The following is a 22,131-nucleotide window of genomic DNA, read 5'->3' on the forward strand; positions in this document are numbered from 1 at the left end:
TCCTGGTGGCCCCCTGCTCTGGGCCCCACACCCAAGCCCACGGACCACGCACGCAACCTGGGCTTCATCCTTGACTCCTCCCTCACGATGGCCAAGCAAGTTAACGCCGTTCCCTCCTCCTGCTTCAACACTCTCCGCATGCTCCGTAAGATCTTCCGCTGGATCCCCACTGGAACCAGGAAATTGGTCACCCAGGCCCTCGTCACCATCCGTCTGGACTACGGAACACCCTCTACGCTGGGACCACCGCCAAACTACAGAAAAGACTCCAGCGCATCCAGAACGTCTCAGCACGACTCGTCTTGGACAACCCCCGACACAGCCACATCCTCGCCCACCTGAGGGACCTGCACTGGCTCCCCGTCAGCAAAAGGATCACGTTCAGACTCCTCACCCACGCACACAAGGCTCTCCACGACTTGGGCCCCGAATACCTCAACAACCGCCTCACGCTCTACACGCCAACCTGCCAGCTCCGCTCCGCCAGCCTCGCCCTCGCCACCGTCCCACGGATCCACAGAACCACCACCGGAGGAAGATCCTTCACCTACCTGGCGGCCAAGACCTGGAACACCCTCCCCACCCACCTACGACTCACCCAGGGACCATCTCTCCATCAGGAAGCAACTCAACACCTGGCTTTTCGAGCCGTAGCAGCCCCCCCCACCCCAGCGCCTTGAGACCCTAGCGGGTGAGTAGCGTGCTTTACAAATACTCTTGATTGATTGATTGATATTGTACGGTAGAGGAAGGCCTTACAATAGTGAAAAACGAATTTAGGAGTTTTACAATACCAGGACATATAAAACTTAAAAGTACATATCCAACCTTTTAATGACACAGCACTCAGCCCTATGGGTTGTGTATGGCCTACCTTAGGGGTGACGTATAAGTAATAAAATGGGAGTTTAAGGCTTGGTAGGGGGTTATTTTGCCAAGTCGAATTAGCAGTTCAAAACTGCACTCAGGCTGCAATGGCAGGCCGGGGACATGTTTTAAGGTGCTACTTAGGAGGGTAGCACAATGAGCGCTGCAGGCCTACTGGTAGCATTTATTTTACCTGCCTGGATATATGGTTTACCACTCTACAAGGGACTTATAAGTAAATTAAATATGCCAATTGGATATAAACCAATTCAACCATGTTTTAGGGGAGTGAGCGCAAGAACTTAGCACTGGTTAGCTGTGATAAAGTGCAGAGTCCTAGGGCCAACTAACAAATTCAGCAAAAAGTGGAGAGAAAAAGGCAGAATGTTTGGGTGACCCTGGAGAGAGGGTTGGGTCTAAAACCCAGTATGCATTGCAATATTGTTTTACCAAGAGTTAGATTTGTTACTGTCTTCAATTTACCTTGCATTCCCAATAGTCAAGTAATTTCACACAAGACCAGGTTTTGCCCAAAAAAGTGGACTCTTGTGGAAAATACACATTTGATTATCTTTAATGAATTAAATATTATAGAGACAGCGAAGCAAAGGTTTGAAACTATAAAATAAAGGACTAAAATATTCAGAATGTTCTAATACAAACCTACCAGGCATTTTACCCACACTCAATTCTTTCAGTTCCTGGTGGCATCATTAAATCCTCACATTTCTATGCATACAGGAGTGTAGTGTATCTATACCAGGGTAGGTCCCTTTCAGTAAGCTGCTCTGGGGTTATCATTCAGAATGACAGTAATGTGACGTAGGAATGAATGTGAGGATGGATTGTGCATCTAAGATTAAAAGGAAACCACCCACTAATGTAGATGTGTCTTCTGGCAACAGGCAGGGAATGCCGGTGAGAGGGGCCTCTCGTATAATATGCCCAAGGCTTGTAGTTTCTCTGTGTGTCTGGAGGAGACTATTAAACCAGTGATTATATACATGTTATAGTTGTGGCCGAGCTCTTAGACTAGCACCAACATCAGTAATTAAATCAGACAAAGACAACTTCTAATTATCTTCTAGAATGAGGTAGAGTAGTATATCATAGATTAGGAAGAAAATGTCTACACAAAAGACAGGATTATACATGTTCAGTCCTCAGATTTGAGGAAGACACATGAAGTTTTCTCTGCAAAGTGAAAGGGAGAGGAGTCCTTCAATATTTAACGCTCTATGAGAGGTCAACCTAGCAAGAAACATCTTGTGCCATGTGTGAAGGGAACTGATATACGTGTCATGAAGGTTATTTCTATGGTCTGACTTGAGAGAGCAGCTGTTGTAATACAATTATGTGAGCATCACTAGAGAGGGGCTTTGGCTCTGCCCACCTTTTGGGCGCTATGAGTACATGTTTTGATTGCGCAGAAGAAGTTTACTTTCTCCAAAAATGCTTGCCCTCTTCCCAGCTGTGATCATTATGTTTATCCAACTGCCTGAGCTTGAACATTCAGGGGTGCAAACATGACATTGTAATACTATTAAAGTGTCATAGATAACTAGATAGTTTATGGTGTTTTTCTCTGGTAGAAGCACAGATGGAAGGAGGGCAGTCATTAACCTAAACAGGTGTTTAGGTCTGGCTTAACTGTGCAACTGTCACCTGACCTTTTAAACTACACCAATATTATTCAACAGATCTTTGCTTCCACACGAATGCATATCCATTCTCATGATATTTACTTGTAATGCTTCACATTATCATACAACGTTCCTTTAAAGCCAGACCTATTGGCATTGCCAATGCATGTTTCTCTAATACACTGTCTCTTATGTGATAAAGGACTTGCTGTGTGACTGCTAAGGAAAGGTTCTTCGCATTGACCTGTAGGAAACTGGGGCTTTGTATATGGTATACCACCAGGCGGTCATAGCATGCACAGATTCTAGAGATTCCCCCAGAGGTGTACAAGGCTCAATGCAAACCCAAGATGTTCTATTAGCAGTAGTAAGATCGAGAAGCCTTAGGTCTAGCACAGTAGACTGTAGGACATTTATTGCACAAACATGACCAATACCTGGCACACAACTCAAAAAGGAGATCCACACCAATGTTTTAAAAGTAAGCTTTGTTTGTGTTTAATTTTAAGACCAAGATATTTGCAATAACGTAAGTACGTTTTTAAATAAACATACTTTTCAGTTTCAAAATTCGTCACTTAGTGCAATTTGTAAAACAGTTCAATGTTATCCTATGGAGGAAAACAATAATGCGGTTATACAGGTAAGTACACAACTTACAGTTCCTGTCTTCTAGATCAAAGATGGGCAAGGTTCTGGTGAGTACTAAAACTGCACCACCAGAGGCACAGGGGTGGCCGGGTGCAGAGGTCAAAACCAGAGTTTGGACCAATTCATTTCAATGGAGAAGGGGGGTTCAAAGCCACACTGCTTGCAGGTAGGTACATCGGTTGCAGGAGCCAAGCTTTTGGGGTAAGAGCAAGCACAAGGGGGGCGGGGGCTACAAAGGAGCACCAAACACACACCTTCAGCAGCACATGGGGGGCTGGGTGCAGGGTGCAAATACAGAGTCGGGTGCCCACTGCTTTCCAATGGAGAACTTTCTTCAGACAAACAGGCTGCAGGTGCCAGACCGGAAGCTGCAGGAGGGAAACCAGTAACAGCAGAGGTAAGTAGAGATGTAGGTGGTCATAGGGGCACTGTCAATTCAGCTCACAAAGGCCCAGGGGCTTCGGGTGCAGGGGTGCATTTAGATGTGGGAGTCTTCTTACCGGAGTCAGTTGCGGTCAGGGGGAACCTCTGGATTAAGCCTGCAGGTGTCGTCGTGGTGTCCAGGAAAGGTCAGTCAAAGTGGGACTTGAGGTCAGCATCGCTGCGGAACCTCTTCTGGGTCGGTGGTTAACATGGCCATGGCCAGAGGCACCTGGTGCAGACTGGGCAGGAGTCACGGTTCAAGAGGGTACAGGAGTCCTTTGTGTTGGTTTCTTGAGGACAGAACCTTTATCCTCTGGAGTTTTGGCCTTTGTCAAAGTTCAGACAGTCTTCCTCGGGTTTCTGGATGTCGGTGGCTGCAGGACAGGAGTCATCTTCTCGCAGGCTGTGGCCTAGTCAGTAGTCGTCTTCACACTTTGCTGCACGGTGTCCTCTTCGTCCTTCTTCTTAGGTCGCAGGTAACTAGTTTCAAGGTCTCAGGGAGCCTCCTAAATACTAGATTTAGAAGCCATTTTAAGGGAGTAACCGTTACGGCCAATGGGCACCTGACCTGGGGCGATTACCAATCAATCAATCAGTGACACTTATTAAGCGCGCTACCTACCCGTAGGGTCTCAAGGCGCTCAATTGTGCACGCTCAATTTTGCACGCCACCCTCCTGTGGGAGGGGGCATCGTTCTAGCCTCAAGTCCTCTCATCTTCAAGTTGGAGGGGACTGAAAAGTGTGCTTAACTTTGCCTAGTCCAGCTGAGGGATGGAGTTGGCAAAGGTGGGCACACCTCCTAGTGTAATACTCACTCATTCCCAGAAACGACTTTGGAGACTCTTTGTCTTTGGGAGGTGTGTCCTCAGAAATGGCTTGTATAAGTAAAAACGTTGGTATAATGCCTCAAGGGGTGATGTTATGACCCAAGTAATCCAACTCACTCATTAGGAACGGACACTTGTCATGCTTCAGTGTGATTCCAACGTTTCTAAAAATGTTCAACACATTCTTCAAAATAGTTTTGTATTCCCTTACTGTCTCAGAAAATATTAAAATATCGTCCTGATAAGCTTGGACGCCATCAATTCCTGCCCAAATTTCGGCCATAGGTTTCTGAAACATAATTGTGTCTGAGGTTACACCAAATGATAATCTCAGAAATGTACATACCCGAAAAGATGTCAAGGTGGTGTAAGATCTTGTGATTCTGGGGCTAGGGAATCTGGTGGTAAGCCAATATCAGGTCTAAAAATTATATATATATATTTATATATATAATTTTTAGACCTGATATTGGCTTACCACCAGATTCCCTAGCCCCAGATTTAATTTAATTTTATAATTTTTAGACCCGATATTGGCTTACCACCAGATTCCCTAGCCCCAGAATCACAAGATCTTACACCACCTTGACATCTTTTCGGGTATGTACATTTCTGAGATTATCATTTGGTGTAACCTCAGACACAATTATGTTTCAGAAACCTATGGCCGAAATTTGGGCAGGAATTGATGGCGTCCAAGCTTATCAGGACGATATTTTAATATTTTCTGAGACAGTAAGGGAATACAAAACTATTTTGAAGAATGTGTTGAACATTTTTAGAAACGTTGGTATACGTATATATATATATATATATATATATATATATATATATATCCACCCACTCCCGACTCTTTCTCCAGAAATCGGACTCCGACACACAGGTAAGCTTCACCATTAAGCTTTTGTTTATTTATCCACTTGACGCGTTTCAGCACACCAGCCTTTCTCAAAAACATATACATATATACACACATACATATATCGGATATCTGCAGCTTTTTTCCATACTAGAACAATGGGACTGTCCCACTTTGATGAATCTGTGGTGAAGATTACTCCTTCTTCCACTAAGAAGATGGAATGACTACATGTACATGGTTAAGAAGTCCTGTTTTTATTTTGTATAGCATTGTTATTGCTTAACTAATGTACAACTGTTATTGCTTGAGTTGCTGGCCCGTGCTCTACTTCTAGTCCTGTGAGTTCTAAACGCTTCTGCCAAGCAGAAGGGTCTTGCATATGGCATGAATAAAGCCTTATTAAAATGCCTTCTGATATAATGAAGGGATGCAGGTGATGAACAAAACCCTTTTGAGAGAATAAGCAATCTCACATATGACAGCACTAACCTTCTCCCCATTAATTTCATCAAATTATTCTAAACCATACACTGTCACTTAGAATGACACCAGCCTCACTGGAGAGGGTCATGCGACAAATTCAGCAGCTGCATGGCTCCACCGACTGGCACGTTAAATGCTAGAGTAAGAATCAAACATGGGCATCAAAAGTACCTGAAAAAATGGATGCCACCTTGTCCATTCATGTATGTTGGTATAAACAACTTACATGATACAAACACAAAACATCAACAAACAAGCATTTATGAAGCAAATGCACTGGTAATACTCACTCTCGGTTTCCTGTTTGACAGCACTTTCTTTTCGCGGCAGCGTAGCTGAGATGGATTAGGTTGCAAGCATTAAAGACAAAAAAGCATAATAAAAAGCAGGTTGCACAAACCATGCATAAGAGGCATGTTAGGCAGTATTAAGGCAGAAACATGCAAAGAACTATTATAAACAATTAACTATTGATGCCAACAGACAGAAATTGATGAATACAAGAAGAAAGAAAGGTTTGACATGGCAAATTATGCAGTTTTCGAAGCATTCTAAGTTCTCTTTTTCAGCCTTTTAATGCTCAGTTGTTACATGTTGATTAAATGATCTAAGACATAATGGAATGTTAAAAATGAAGCCATATGAAAATGCAGGAGGAATTGCTGTGGTTTTAAGTTGTTCAGAGACCTTTAACTTTAGTCCACTTGTTTTTTGAGTAATGACATTAAGAAAGGTGAGAATACTTGGGGTCGATATACAGATGAGCACCTCTCTATTTTTCTTTGGTCTTCTCAATGGGTATGAAAGTCTACCATCAGATTCTAACAAGCTGTGTTTTTATCTTATCTTACTGGCCCGAAGAGAAATCTGCAAATGTTGGATTAAAAGCACCCTCTACCTTCTTAGATTGGGTAAACGCTATCAAATACTTAATGCAATTGGATACAGCTACAAGAAAAGAGAACAGTGAGAAGATTGCCTTTTGGGGACCCTGTATAAGGTGGTTGGACAATCTTTAGATCAAATTGGGAGAAGTCTTTTGTCCAATGATTATGCCTCTACATGGATATACTTCACCACTCAGGTCAATTCCAGGGGCAAGCAAATAGAAATGTAGAACAGACCAATTTGAGAGGTTCTGTGTAAAGTGCAATCCATTAAGAGCAGAATTTCTCTGCTGGGGCCAGCACGAAAGGGGGACAGCAGAGGACGTCAATGATGTACTGGAAAGATCTAAAGGCGTATGAGGACAATAAAAAAAGAAGAAAAACAAAAAGAAAGGTGAGAATGTAAAACATCTATGTAAATGCTGAAGAATTTGCCTTCCAGGTGGAGGAATAAAATGGAGTAGGAGCTGTGCAATCTTTCCAGGTAATTCTTTCTTCGAACAAATGGTTTTCCCTAAAAGATTTTGGGTTTATAATCCGGATACATCGGAAGGGTGCGTCTACATTTTAAAGCAACTAACAGCTCTGTAGTTCAAAGACTGATACATGAATATGAATACCTTATAGGACTCTATGGTATCTTTAAGTTTATGGAAGCCTCACAGCCAAATAAATAAGGGTACTAGAAAGCACATTTTTGTCTCTACAAGAAAATTGTACGTTTCTAGAGAGAAGTAGCAAGTCATGTCACCAACATCAGCCCCTACAACATCTTGTCTGCCACATGGGGCATAGTAGAATATGGAGAGATTAGCAACAGCTGGGTTTTTTCTCAAGTTGTCCTTAAATTCAGCATCTGGTGGGGGTAGCGGAAGGCAAAACTGTGGCATACAGAAAATAGCAGAGGAGAGTAGAGGGATTGCTTCCAAAGCGCCAGCCACACCACTTCATCTCGATCGAGACAGCCGCCTAAGAATGGCAAGAGAGCGCAGGAGCCCAATCCTGCAGCCTAGCCTCTTATGGGGCAGTTGGTCTACTTCATAAAGGATAGCTCTGTTTCAAGCGACAGAGGCGTAGTAAGAGGGTTGTTTGAAAAAGGGCAGAAATATTTTATAGTTTTCCCCTGTAGATATCAATGTCCTGAATAAGGAGATCTACAGTCGAGGCAGAATGAACACACACAGGCTGGCTGCCAAAAACACATCTGGAAAACTGGTTAGCACCCATTATTTCTTTTTCATAAAGTCCTTTCTACAAACTGGTCATAATTACGGCTAATTTGATTGCAGTTTTGAACATTGCTTTTAATTCTTATTAAATCAACTGTACGAGGCTCTATTTTAAATTACAAATTATGCCTAAATGATAGCAGCTTTCTGAAGTGCCGTGAAACCTGCTGCGGGTACCCCCATATACTGTTCCACAACATTCATCTCTCGAGTGGTTTGAGCCCCTAATGGTACACGTTAGCAGTCTAGTCCTGAATCAATAAACAGTTTAACAGTTAAAAGGATGATGTGTGCAGAACACTTGAAATTAGTTCCTTAGGATGCCTTTGAGAGTTGACTTAGCAGGAAAAGCAGAGGATATGGCTAACAAACAAACGTAATTATGTCAATAAGTCAGTGCACGTTATAGAATCTGCCATTAGGGTGCTGACAATATATACCCTTTGGCATCAGTGGATCTGCATCACTAAGCGGCATAATATATCGCTCATCACTTCCTCCGAGGAATCATCTTTAAGAGTTTAGGAGAGTTTAAATTCCAAAGCTTCCTTGGCCGCTCTGCAGTGGTGGTTGGAATGCTATCTGGCGTCTGTTTCATGTGCAAACATCTTACCATTATTTATATTTGACTTTACTATTTTATTTGAGACGAGAAGCATATACCTAATCAGGCTTCTTGGTGCTTGACAACATCTTGAAATCTAAAAATAAAGTGGGAAGTCATTACACAGTACTAATAAAATAGAAAGGAATGGGAGCTTTCCTGAGAGCAGCATGAGAATTATTAGAGCTTATGGGCAGAGGCAGACTGTTCTAGAACCTGTGTCCCTGCAACCTAAGGGTGGTGATGGGCTGATGCAGGATAGCCGCATGGAACTGTCCAACTTCCCCTTACAGTCCCTGGTAAGCATAACCTCGGTCTTATTGCTTTTTAGTTTGAGGAAGTTGGTCCCACCCAATGTTGCACAACAAGAAGACTACGTGGAGATTATCATCAGCACATTATATCACTTTGTAGCAAAAGGAGCAACTGAGCTCAGAAAGGGGACAAACGTATATGTACAAAAAGCACTGGGGAAAGTAAAGACCCTGTAAACAGGATTATCATAGGACTTAAATGACGCACTTTCAGTTGGAGCTGGGGGCTGGACTACCAGCCCCAGAACTCTCTTCCAATAGACAGGGCTATCCGGATTCACACCAAGCAGGTGCATTTAAGCCCCAAAGGCTCACCGCAGCACAGGACTCGCTTTCAGTTGGAGCTGGGGGCTGAACTACAAGCCCCAGACCCTCTCTGCCAAAAGGAGGAGGAACTAACCGGGTTCGTGCTGGGCTAGCACATTTAAGCCTCAATGGCTCTCTGCATTGTAGGACACGCTTTCAGTTGGTGTCGGGGCTGAACTACAAGCCCCAGATTACTATCTGCTAATAGAAGGCAGGGCTAGCTAGGGTCGCACAGAGTGGGTGCATTTAGGCCTCATAGGCTCACCGTGGCACGGGACACGCCCGGGCAGTAGTAGGCCCATCAGTGCCGGAAGAAGCTGGGCTGGGCCATCCCACTTTCGTCTTTTGTTGCTTCTATGGTCTAATACATCAGTTAATAAACGAAAGAGGAAAACTGCAAGTGGAGTAGCAAGTGTTACAACGATTGATTTCATCCTGGAGCAGGAGCATGCAGTGGGGGTGATTATAAAAGAGACTGCTTTGACTGAAAGAACGTTCTCCACAGAAGGGGTGAGACTATGTTTGTGCCCAGCAGAATGAAATGGTTGGGCTTCGTGCAGCCTGTCCAGCAGGAAAAGCCATGTGGTACTTCGGAAGAGCAGAGTGATACCCCTTCGCCTAATGAACCCTCCATTAAAAAGAAAAAAGTGGGTACTGCGAAAAGGAGGGTGGGAAAAGGGGTTCAGAAGTAAAGATGCCAGCTCCAGGCAGGACACTGTAGACAGTGTAAATGACTTGAATTACTTCAACTATCTGTGTAGCAGATTTGAATCAATGTTAAAAGCACAGATTACGCCCCTTTTTGAACGTTTAGATATAATTGAACCCAGTCTGGCTAAGCTCATTTAGTATATTACTACCAACAGGTCTCAATCCAAACTTATAGGTATATCTCACAATGTTAGTGGTGGTGTGTCTGGTACGTGTCCAGGTACTCAGAAGACCAATATTGGTAACTTTATTTCTTCAGATTCATATTCTCAGTTGCAGCCCATTTCTTTTTCTCCTTCTCCTCCCGTGGCTACGTTACCAAATCTGCCTGTTTCTATCATTTCTAGGAGTATCAACAGTAATGGTTGGACTGTTGTTTCTCAGTAAGGTCCCATGGAGAAGCAATGGTCACAGGAGCAGGTAACACTGAATCTTCCCCTTTGATTTGCCTTTATGTCTTTATCTGAGCTAATCTCCCCAAACTTAAATTAGTTCAGGAAGAGACAACTGATCCACAAGGTGTTACACTGGTTAAGCGAGCATATGGGGTTCAGTACTATAGTTAATGATCGTAAAACTTATGGCCAGAAGGGTTGATTGGGTTGGTCCATCACCTAAAGTATTGTACAGGGATTGTGTTGTGAATTTTAAAGATGCTAACATTGAATGTGGTTTTTTAGCCTGCCCAAATCTTTCTTTTTCTGGGCACTCTCAAATACTCCCCCTCCTTCTTGGATACATTTATAATACCCCTCAAATTGGATTCCCTTTCATATCTCATCCAGCACCTGCCCCATCCCCCCCAGCCAAATGTATTACATCATGTGTCTCCCTACGATGGGTTACCTCTTGCTAGAAGATGTGCGGCTTTGGAAGGTGTGTTTGGGTGCGACTGACTGTAAAAAGCTGGCTCAGGCCCAAGGTACCATTTACTAGGGACTTACAGAGGGTGCTAAAGGTTTGCACATTGGCAGAACCAATTGTGCAATTTTGCGAAGGAGCTCTGGCAGTGGGGACCAGGTTAGCAGGAACCCAGTGCACTGCCAGTCAAAATCACATCAGTTAACAGGCAAAAAGTGGGGGTGACCATGTCAAAAAGGACTATTTTCCTACACTGACCCCCTGACCAATCAGGGGCCAAAACTTAGCATAGCATGAATGTTAAGGAAGTTAGCCCATTGGAGCTTTTGTCTGGTAGTGCTTTATATTCTGCTATTAAGCCTTCGGAATCTAATATTCCATTTGACAGTAAATACTCTTTAATTGACAGTAGGCAAGATGTGGATTTATTCAGGAATACTGCAATTGGCAAATCTAAGGGGAAATTCTACGTTTTTAGTTTCTTATCTTGGAATGTCACACACATTCACAGTAAATTGGCCCAGAATGACTGGGTGACTTTGATTGAACAATATGATTCTGTTATTACGTAGGAAACTTGGGCTACTATCCCTCTTGTCTGCAACAGTTATTTCTGTCATTCCACATTTGAGCACCCAAAAAGGGGGTGTATTCATCTAGGTTAGGCTTGAGGTTAAAGTGAAAATAGTTTTCCTGGATTATAATACTACTGAGATTCAGGTTTTACAGATGGTTGGTTCTCACAGGTTTAATCTGTTTATCATACATTTTTTAACAATGATTTTTCTTGCACCAGCAATAAGAATTTTTTATCCCTATATAAGACGTTTGATAAACTCATGACTAAATACTCTTCCCTATTTTCTTAAGGTAATGATATCCTTTGTGGGGATTTAACAGCTAAATGTAATCTCCCAACCAACGATTTAGTCACCTTTTTATCTGATAACTGTATCAGATATGGCCGCTCTGACCGTAGAGGTGCTGAATTAATTATACCTTGGCGTGAGATCTCATAAATATTCCTGTATTTGTTTACAATAGTGAGCCTAGGGTTCTGACATTCCATGGAAGCGGGTGCCCTTCTATAATTGATTATATGTTTATAATCCGGGGACTGCTACAGTATTTGGTAAAGTGTGGCATATTGGATTGACATTTTGGAGGCCATATTCCCTTGATAGCCACATTCACCTTACTGATGGGTGTCGTGAGAGGCCCGGAACAAGCTCTAGAACAACTGACACCTCAACACAATGAGATTAGGCTAGCTTGGCACATGCCTGAACCTATTACATTTTTGGACAGCCTTATTAAATCAGATTTGGATACTTTCATGGCAGGCCTATCTGATAATCCTTGGGGAGGAGCTTATGTGATCAGTATAAAGGTTTATATGTTTCTAATAAATAGGTCTTTACTGAAACCTGCTTGTAGATCTTACTCCACAGTTACTCGTTGGTTTTATATTCTGCTCACATGCTAACAGGAATTTGCGGAGAGCCGGGGCTAGTATTCCCAAGAATCCCACTGTAGTTGCACAGGCCGGGCACTCTGCAAAATGGCCCTGTCTTAAAGAAAGATGAAATCCAAAGGAACAACTGGGATCGCCTGGCTGTTGCAGTCTCTTCTAAGATCCTGAGTGTGTTTTGGAGAACAGTTAATAAGCTAACAGCACAAAAAGCACCGCTCTCTATAATGAGTAGCCTTAGCACTGGAGATAATTGGGTGATGTATTTTAGTAACATATACTGTAACGTTTATGATGGCAGCGCTTCTGCTGATCTAGTTCATAATGGCAATATCACTAAAAAGTTCAATTACTCAGTTGATGAATTGATGTCCTTCATCAAAGGTTCCCTTCCAAAGCCCCAGGACTGGGGTGCCCATTGATTTTTTTCAATGTAGGGTAGATTTCCTGGCACTTATGCTTACTAATATATCTATCACCTGAGCTGTAACGAAATCTCCCTCATTCTTGGTCAAGTTCTACTATAGTTTCAGCTTTTGAAAAAGGAGATCGTTCGAGACCCTAATGTTATAGACCTATCTCTCAAATTGATTCCACTGTTAAAATAATAGGGAGGGTTATTTTTAACAGAGTAAGAGATTGGATACATTGATAATGTATTATCTCCTTGCAAATTCAGAGGATGCTAGGTACAATGTCTACATCTCCATTTGCTAGTGGGTAAATATATCATAGCTAGAAGGAGTCCATTGTACCTGGATTTTGTGGACTTATTTTCCGCTTATAACAAGGCCAGTCATGCCATTCTAAGGGATATTTTATTAGAGATGGGGATTGGTCCAACCATTGTTTATTTTTTGGCATATCTGCATCAGAACTTGTTTGCCAACGTCTGTATTATTTTGCTTTGCAAAGTGGCGTGAGGAAAGAATGTGTGCTAAGCCCTTTATTATTTATTTTTTATATCAATAAACTTAATGTTTTTAAGCACCGTTACTCAAGATGTCCCCTACACCAAAACAGTTCTCGTACCTTTACTTTCATATACTGACGATGATGTGCTTCTTGCCCCGACTTCTAAGGCCTTATGTTGTTTAGTATGTGCTTCTTCAGAATTTATGAAGGATTTAGACTGGTCAACAAATTTGAACAAATCTTACAATTTGGCATGTGGCCCTAAGCACTATTTGTTATGCACTCTCAGTGTCAATGGGAATAATCTAAAGTGTGTGTCTAGATTTCCATACTTAGGTCTCGTATTGAGTCTGAGGGTTCATGTGTAGGGCTCGATAAATCCACTCGCCCAGTAGCATTGTTGAGCAAGATTTAAGATTTATTCAGGACGAGCAATTACTAGTGACTACTTACCCTTTCTGGCGAGCTGAAAATCTTGCTTCATTCACAGAACAAAAACTAAATGTAGGAAGATAAACTGACTTTTGACCTCTGCCTCTGAAAACAGAGCAAATGTGACAAGGTAACAAGATTGAACAGCCTTTATTTTGTTAATATTTTCTGGCTTTCAGAGACAGAGATCAAAAGTCAGTTTTCTTCCTATATTTATTTCTCTTTCTGTGACTGAAGTTAGTGGGTTTTGTAAAAAGACCAATATTTGTAATTCTGTGGTAAAAAAATATTTTTATAGGATCAAAACAAATTAGAACACTTTATTTGGTGATCATTGTTTATGTGCAATTATCAGTAACTACATGTTAGTGGGAACGTTTTGTGGCCATTTCAATCCAAAACATGCCGTCTTAAAATGACAGTGCACTTCCAGATCATGCTTTGGTAATATATTTATAAAAAGTGAGTTTTAAAACATGAACTGGGAATCAGTCCTGCTTCTGCTCAAATGACAAAGCTATTAGTGAACTAAGAATCAATCCAGGGAACATGTGTATCCTATTTATGGAATATAGGAAGAGGTGTGGTGCAGTGGCCAGGGCGGCTGACTCTGTAACACGGGGGCTCACGGTTCAATTCCCGGCGCTGGCAGCAGGTTAGCCCAGCACCTTGAGACTCTGGGCAATAGCTTGCTTAATCTTCCCGAAGGCACCCAACGCTTGGACACCTTGCCTGAGGTAGCTGCGTGCTTTACAAAATGCTGGTATGTAGGCTTGATTCTTGTTATATATGGAGCAAACATTTAGTCTAGTAAATAAAAAGTTCTTTTGTACAGCAGAAATAGTGAGCTGCATATTTTAAGGTGCTCTCTTGTGTGATAATAAATAAAAACGCAGCTCCATATGCCAAAATATTTTCCTAGGATCACACAAGTTGAGACCAGTTAATGGGTCAAGTACATTACAGTTAGTTTGAGTAATTATTAAAGTTACTAGACCTGCAGGTCCAGTAAAAATGTTCTGATTTCTCGAGCCTTGATGTGCAGCAGAAAATGTGCTAAGAATTCTAAGTTTCTTCACTTTTTAATGTCTGTAAGGCTGTGGGGGCAAGCCGATGTCTTTTCTTTTAGAAATATAGATCAAACACTGTGTACCTACTGCTAGTTATGGCAGTGGTGTTTGGGGCTTTGCAGATTGTCAGGCATTACAAGTGGAATAGAATCAGTTATGTGGGGGGTCTCCTCTTACTCCCTCAATCAACCTCCGCATTATTTGTACCACTAGGAATTGGCCGTGCCTTATCTTGAGGATTCTGCTTTCAGTGTGGAACATTCCTCAAGCCTATTTTAGTCAAAATACAATAAGACTATGAACGGGGCATGAATATTCCCTGGATTGAATACGTTATACAGAGTTTTGCTGATTTGGGAAAATCTTCCCTATTTGATAACTGTATGAGTATATGTAAAAATGACAAACAATCTGAAAAACGCTCATTCTTGCATAGATGCAATGCATTAAGAGAAAGATTGGAATTGAGCGCTGTTAAGATTCATAGCAGGTACTATTTATATAGGCTATGTTTCCCTCTGTGATATTTTGTTGATTTGGAAAGGAAAACATATTTGTCATAATATCTCACCCCAGACTCTACTGCATTTGACCTTATTCTGCAAATTGTATAAAGCTTATAGAACTAAATGTTATTCCCTCTTTTAAAGATGTACAATTTAAAGCAATGAGGAGTTGCCCTTCATCTTTTTACAATTGTTAGCCAGCATTGATGTATATTTCAGGCTTTCTAAAATCAGTTTTGTCTTATCGTAAAAGTCTGGATTTTTAGGTGGGGTCATATTTTAAAACAATTTGACTTCTTCTGTGTTTTATAAACTGTGTAGGTATTTGCAGGTATCTTTAATGAATGACTTTGACATTCAAGTAATAAAGTATTGAATTGAATGGACTCAGATGTTTGGTGCGCTGCATTCACTCCTCCAGAGACCCACTGATGCTCCCACCCTGATTTCACTTAGTCGATTGAGTAGAATGACCGTATTGAAGCTCAGAGAAAGGCCCAGAATGGCTGCTTCTGCTGGAACACCCTCATCCACAATGGCCCTGAGCTAAGTCCCACTATGGCCCTGAGCTAAGTCAGTCTCAGTTTCTCTTCTAGAACAGAAGCCAAGCTTACAGGTCAAGAATCACTGAATTTCTTAAGACAGTAGAAAGTCAACTGGCTTTGCTCTTAAAATAATAGGTTGGTAATTAACTATATCCTTGGCGTTTCGAGTAGTGTTTCTAATACAAGGAAAGAATAATCCGGATTTCCAGGATTTGTGTACTAAACTTTCTTTCAGGGACATGTTGGACAGCCTCAGTACTGTGGTGAAAACTTTTTAATTTGTCACCGTTCATGTGGCACCCATTTTTTAATGCAATGCGCAAATTTTCAATAAACAATGGTGTATACAAGAGGACATGTGTGAATTATATGTGACCATATCTATTTAATAACTCAGAGTTATCTAAGTGCCAGAGATAAGGACAACCTTACTGCACAAGGGAAAACAGAATAGCATTACCCACCACTTTGACAGACATGCATTACTGGCTTTATGGTAGCCAAGTTTATAATGTGATAGTTAGCAGGAACAGTGTGGAACAGCTAATGCTATGCTCAAAGCAACTTTCCTTTGATTTAAGGAAAAGAATATTCAAGTACTGTGCTCAAAAGTGTATGTGAGCCGCCCCCACACTATTACCATGATTGTGCTGTTCTCTTTATTTGCAATATAGCCACACAATTTCTTCAAAAGACAACCCCTCATAGTTCTTGAATTGCTGACACATTATTGGATGCAAATACCCATTTACAAAACAGTTCAAATGATTCCATTTAGCATTCTGACGGTTGATCAGGATATCACTACACAATGGGATTCCATTGAGAGCTTTACAATGATTTTTAGTATTAGCTATATAATCTATGGTGCAAATACCAAAACAGAGACTTTAAGCAATGTTCTTTAGAACATTGTGGATTTTAAGGGTTGGCCAAACTGATTTAAAAGCCAAAGTAGGGTTTATTATACAATGAAATTGTTATAAGAAACGTTTAAAGTTTATCAGTGTTGCATATATTGCAAAAGTAAAAGAGCAACAGTACTTCCATAGCACCCAAGGATGTCACCAACATTACTAATAATGCATTTCATAAAAAGCAGCGACGCTTGATACTAGTGGTATTGTTCTTGAACCACCTCAGTACTAGAGCTTTGAACCAATGTGCTTGAATGGAAGTTCTTGAGAGTTCTTTTAATTATTTCATGTATAAGGAATGGACATTATCCCAAGGGATGTAAGAATGATCTAACAATAACAAGAAGGGAAACTATAAGCATTTGTACATAATAAGAAATATGTCACCATGGCAAATGAGTAGTATCGTCACATGTGTGGCTTGCTAGAGGAAGATGGTTTGGATAGGACACATTTTAAACAGAACTACTTGGGGGATGCGTTGAACGCTATCATAAAAATATGACTTAGTCATTTGTCATGGTCAGGCTCCAGTAAAACCATTCCTACATTTATGGGGGAGAGGGGGGGGGGGGGGGGGGAGTTGGGGGGTGGTCCAACAGGGAGTACCATAGATTTTAAACTGATTTCTGCAAAAACAGGCTCCTATGATTTGGAACACAAAACTATTTCTGACTGACCTAGTGATCCCAACCTGATACGCTTCTCCCTAGACTTAACTGCCAGGAAAATCTCTGGAGACAAAGAGTGTAACAGGTTTTGAATACAAATAAAGGAATGAGGGTCAGGTGGGAAACCACTGACCCGGGGTCCTTTAGGCAAAAAGTAGTTGACGAGAACTTGGAATCAATAATGGTTTGTTTGGCAGAAAACCCTTCTCCTCCCACCATATTAAGGGAATGTAATCTTTTATGTGGGGCAATATCTAAGGGCTGGATGGTCAATAAGAGGACCCTTTACATCGCTGGTTTAATGCTGCATGCACTGCTGCCCATAGGTGTTTAAATCTTGAGTTAAATTCGACCCTATGTTGCACTATGGCTGATTTTAGAGATAGATGGGAACATAAGATCATTGTGGAGGCTAGGAAAAAAGTAAATAAGAACAAAAGCTGGGAAGACTTGACAGCCGCTACCTCCTTAAGGGACAGCATGAAATTCTGGGGGGAAGTAAAATCGCCCTTTTTTCTCAGATTCTGAAGCCCCAGGGTTGAAGCTCTGTTCCTCGAAGTTGAGTGGATATCCCATTTTACAGGAGTTTTCCAACCTAACTAGGAAGGTCGACTCCACAGTGCTGACCCACCTGGGCCTGTTCAGTCGGATAAGGCTCAAGCCCCTTCGCTCAGGCTTATTGAATTGGGCAAGGTAGTTTTGGCGATATACCAATCAGCCCCTCCAAAAGCCCCTGGCTCCCTGTGGGGTGCCAATTTATGTATTTAAATCCAATATATACCTTTGGGGTCCAGTCTTAACAAACGTTTTTAAGGTGCGTAATCGAAGGCTACATACTCAATTCGTGACACTCTGCCACCTTAATCCCTATTTTCAAAAAAGGGGATAAATCAGACCCAGACTGTTATAGGCCAATCTCTTTGATTGACGTTACTGCAAAAATCTTGGGAGGGTAATACCGGCCCGCCTAGAAAAGTGGGCTAATGAGAATATGATCTTAAGCCCCATTCAGTTCGGGTTCAGAGCAGGCATATCCACTATAGAGCAATCATTAAACCTGCACCTTTTCACTAGCAAATATGTAATGGCAAAAAGGTGGGCCATCCATATGGCTTTTATAGATTTCTCAAGTGTATTCGATATGGTCAATAGGGTCAAACTTTGGGGATTAATGCAGACTATGGGGGTTGAACCGGATCTCCTTACCTTAGTAAAACGTCTATACTACGATCTGAAAGTAGCAGAAAGCAATGAACGGCAGGTGGAATTAACATCCCAAATATCATCCCTACAAGGAGTAAGACAGGGCTGCATCCTAGCCCTGTTCCTATTCTTACTATGTATATAAATGGAATAATTGGAAACCTCGGAGTTGCCCCCAGCGCCTTGAGACCCTCATGGATGAGAAGTGCGCTTTATAAATCCCTGATTAATTGATTGATTGTGCAGGTTGGGGTGGATGTGCCCAAGATGGGGGAGCGCTCTCTCCCTATACTTCTTTACGTAGATTATGCGGTTCTGATTGAGCACATGCCAAATGGTCTCCAGAAGCTGCTAAATTACTTCATGGATTATATGGAAAAATGTTAATCAGGCAAAATCTTATACCATGACATGCAGGCCTTTACTCACGAAAACAAAGGCCATGAGAATGGGGCAGGAGGTCTTCACTTAAAAAGACAAATCATTTGTGCCACTTAGGAATAACTTTTAGTTCTACTCTAAGATGGGAGGCAAATATTCACACAAAATCCTTACAAATGGGCAGAAGTACAGAAAGCAATCTTCCATTTTTCAAGGACAAACCCATACCTGAGATGATTGCTTTGTTTAAATCAAATGTATTTCATCTACTGTCTTTGGGGGTGGTGAAACGGTGATAAACTTCATAGTATTGAAAATGATATTCCTTGTAGATTGCTAGCAGTCCCAAAAAGCGCTGCCAATTTTATTTTCCAGGAGGAGCAGGGCATCCTATTTATAGGGAACCAGATACAAAATTGCCCCACTCTTGTTGTGAATCAAATGCTGGCTGAATCCAGAGGCTGAGCAGGTAAGAGAGTGTATCTCTGACTGCTTAGCCTTACATAATGTTATCAAAATCTGTGGCTGGAGAATATTAAACCTGATTTTCTGATATTGGGCCCTGCTGACATGTTCACACATCCCAGGACATTAAGGCACATGCAAAGGCTATTGTAAAATCACTCCATGCAGAGTTTAGCAGGGTCGATAAATTACACACCATGTTCAAAATGAAGTATGTGGAGTTGTATGCCCATATATCAATGGGCACTAATGTCAAAACTTACCTGATCTGGATTGATAAAAAAATTCACCACTTGTTAACATGTTTTAGACAAAATCTTATCCATTTTAAATTTGCTTTCCCAACACCATGTACATAGGAAAATTACCACTAAGTCATTTTAACAATGTTTTATCATAGAGCACTTTACTTTGCCTTATTTAGCTCCCTATACTCAGGTCCAAGAGTTGCCTCCCTAGTACCTGTACTGGTTCAGGCAGGAATTACATCTGCCTGCAATGGAGTAAACAATCGTCTTAAAAGTTTTGTGCCATGCAGTCCTACATTTTTTTAAGAGTGCACTAAATATTAGAAGACGCTATGAGCTGCTAACCTTTTAAATGGCTCCAAACCATATTTAATGTGATTATTTATTGTATTCCCTATGAGTACCATTGTTAGTTACTTACTAATGATAATGTTTGACGTTTTACAATAAATATTTTAGAATGACCATCTGAAAAATTGTAATAATTTATCATGTTTTTTATATATGTTTTATGCATTTGTGAAAGTTGAAAATGTTGACGTAAATTTACCTCATAATGTAGAAATGTGTCTCAATGTTAACGTAGAAACTACATGTAAATATAGTGGTTAGAAAAATATGCCTTTACTAAACGTCCAAAAAGAAAAAATGCTGCTTATTTCTGTAGAAAACTCCCATTTCTATAGTTCTATCAGTGCTAGGCCTCAATAGTTTCTTTATTCCTTCCTTTTTCTTTAATACAATTAATTGATTTCTTCTAAGTGCTGATTTAACATTATACTTGAACTGCAGAACTTGACATCTTTGTGAAATGTGCTGTTTGCTGCAAAAAGTATTTATTCCTTCCTCACACCATATAACTTCATTGTATTTTAGATAGTTTCCTCTGCCACATGCTTATAATGAACAAGTGTATTTTCGAAAGCAAATGCTTTCTATAGACTTGAATTTCATGATCTAACTAGGACATGCTAGATATTAATGTTTCATTTCATAGACCAGCCCATTGTTACACAATGGGACACTGAACAGCTAACAAATTAGGTTTGCAAAGGTTCTTGTTAGAACCTAATTGGTATGTTCCGTACACCCCTTCACATAGCCGGTGAGAGGGGTCATCAAAGGAAAAGAACAGTAGTAAGAGCTGCGCACTGCGTGAGAGGCGTCTGACTGTTGGTGCTCCACACTACGATGCTAATCGTCTGACTGTTCGGGTGCTATTTACAACAAAGGGGACTCTGTTCCTGTACTATATCAGTTGGTGAATCCACCCAAACATACTACCTTGCTTTTCTATCGCAGCGGTTAATTGTTATTGTGTGGCCATATTCTATGAGGGACAGTGAATTTTGAGGAAGGTGAAGTGTGCCTGGGGTTATTCTACTTCCTAGGTACATTTTTCCCTTTTGGTGCAGTTTGTAGATTAGCCGAAACCCACTCAGATGAATCTGTAGGTTTAATTACTCCATCTTTACAGAGGCTATCCAAATGTTCTTTTAACTCTGCTCTTACACTCAAAGGTACATTTCTGACCTTATGTATCACAGGTATCGCATTTTCTTTTAACTTCATGTCATGCTCAACACCTTTCACGCAACCAATTCTGTCCTCAAATACTTCTTTGTATTTACCAAGAATAGATTCCAAATCATTGGAAAATATTTTTTCTTTGCAAATATCTATTGAAGCTATGGGAATGTCACCAAGAATAATGGGTGTGTCACTACCAGGTTTTAACATGATGCCCATCTTACCTAAATCACGCCAACCAATAATATCTTTGCCTTTTTTAACAACGTAAACCTTGGTTGTTATTTCCCTTCCTAGTAGTTCAACTAAACCAGTGAAGTACCCTAGCATATTGATGAAATGTCCACCAATTGCTTTTGGATTAACATCAGCAACAGAAAGCTTACTAGGAAAAGGATAATTGGCATAAGTCATTTCATCTAAAATGGTTATTGGCGATCCTGAATCCGCCATTACTTCCAATTTGACACCTTGAATGATGGCTTCGCCTAAAGGTGCTTTGAAAGTAATCTCAGTATCAACTAAATTAACATTAATGACAAGGTTACTAATTTCATCTTCCATGTCATCTAAAGCATTAACACTGGTATGTGAAACATTCCTATTTTTTAAAATAGTTTTGCAAGCACTCTCAATTTTTTTACATTTTGCACATCTCTTTCCATGTGCAGGACAAATAGGATTATTTCCGATGTGAGTCTTAGAACCACAACGATAACAAACCAAATTCTTTTTTGCAGAAATGGATCCTTTTTCCTTTTTTAAGTCTTGTACTTTACTTTTATTGGTTATAGAACATACAGCTTCCGCATTGTTAGTTCCTGAGATAACCTTAGTTGAGACTGAAGACCTTTCAATCCCAATTGCGATGTCGATGACCTCATTTAAAGTTGGGTTTCTGCATGCTAGAAGGCGTTCTTGTACTTTGTTTGAAAAACAGTGAAAAACCAATTGATCCCTTAAGTAAGTATCAAGCATGTCACCAAAGTCACACTTAGAAGCTAAGATGCGTAAATTAGAAAGATAGTCTTCAATACTTTCATCTTGCAACTGTTTTCTCTTATTAAAACCATGCCTTTCTACCATTATATTTGGCTGTTCATGAAAT

General features: G+C 40.9%; 1 protein-coding gene across 9 annotated transcripts in view; it reads right to left on the bottom strand.

Moving 5' to 3' along the window:
- EXOC1 (exocyst complex component 1) overlaps positions 1-22,131 on the bottom strand; it is a 332,741-nt gene that overhangs the window by 96,415 nt on the left and 214,195 nt on the right. For 6 of the 9 annotated variants that reach the window (XM_086962628.1, XM_086962630.1, XM_086962625.1 and 3 more), the window contains one exon: positions 6,048-6,092. The exons of the other annotated variants lie outside the window; for them this stretch is intronic. In XM_086962628.1, the coding sequence (XP_086818754.1) occupies positions 6,048-6,092 (45 nt within the window). The remainder of the gene's footprint in view (positions 1-6,047; positions 6,093-22,131) is intronic. 9 annotated transcript variants of the gene reach the window in all.

The sequence above is a fragment of the Lissotriton vulgaris genome, chromosome 3_1, assembly GCF_964263255.1.
Source record: "Lissotriton vulgaris chromosome 3_1, aLisVul1.2, whole genome shotgun sequence".
NCBI lineage: Eukaryota > Metazoa > Chordata > Amphibia > Caudata > Salamandridae > Lissotriton > Lissotriton vulgaris.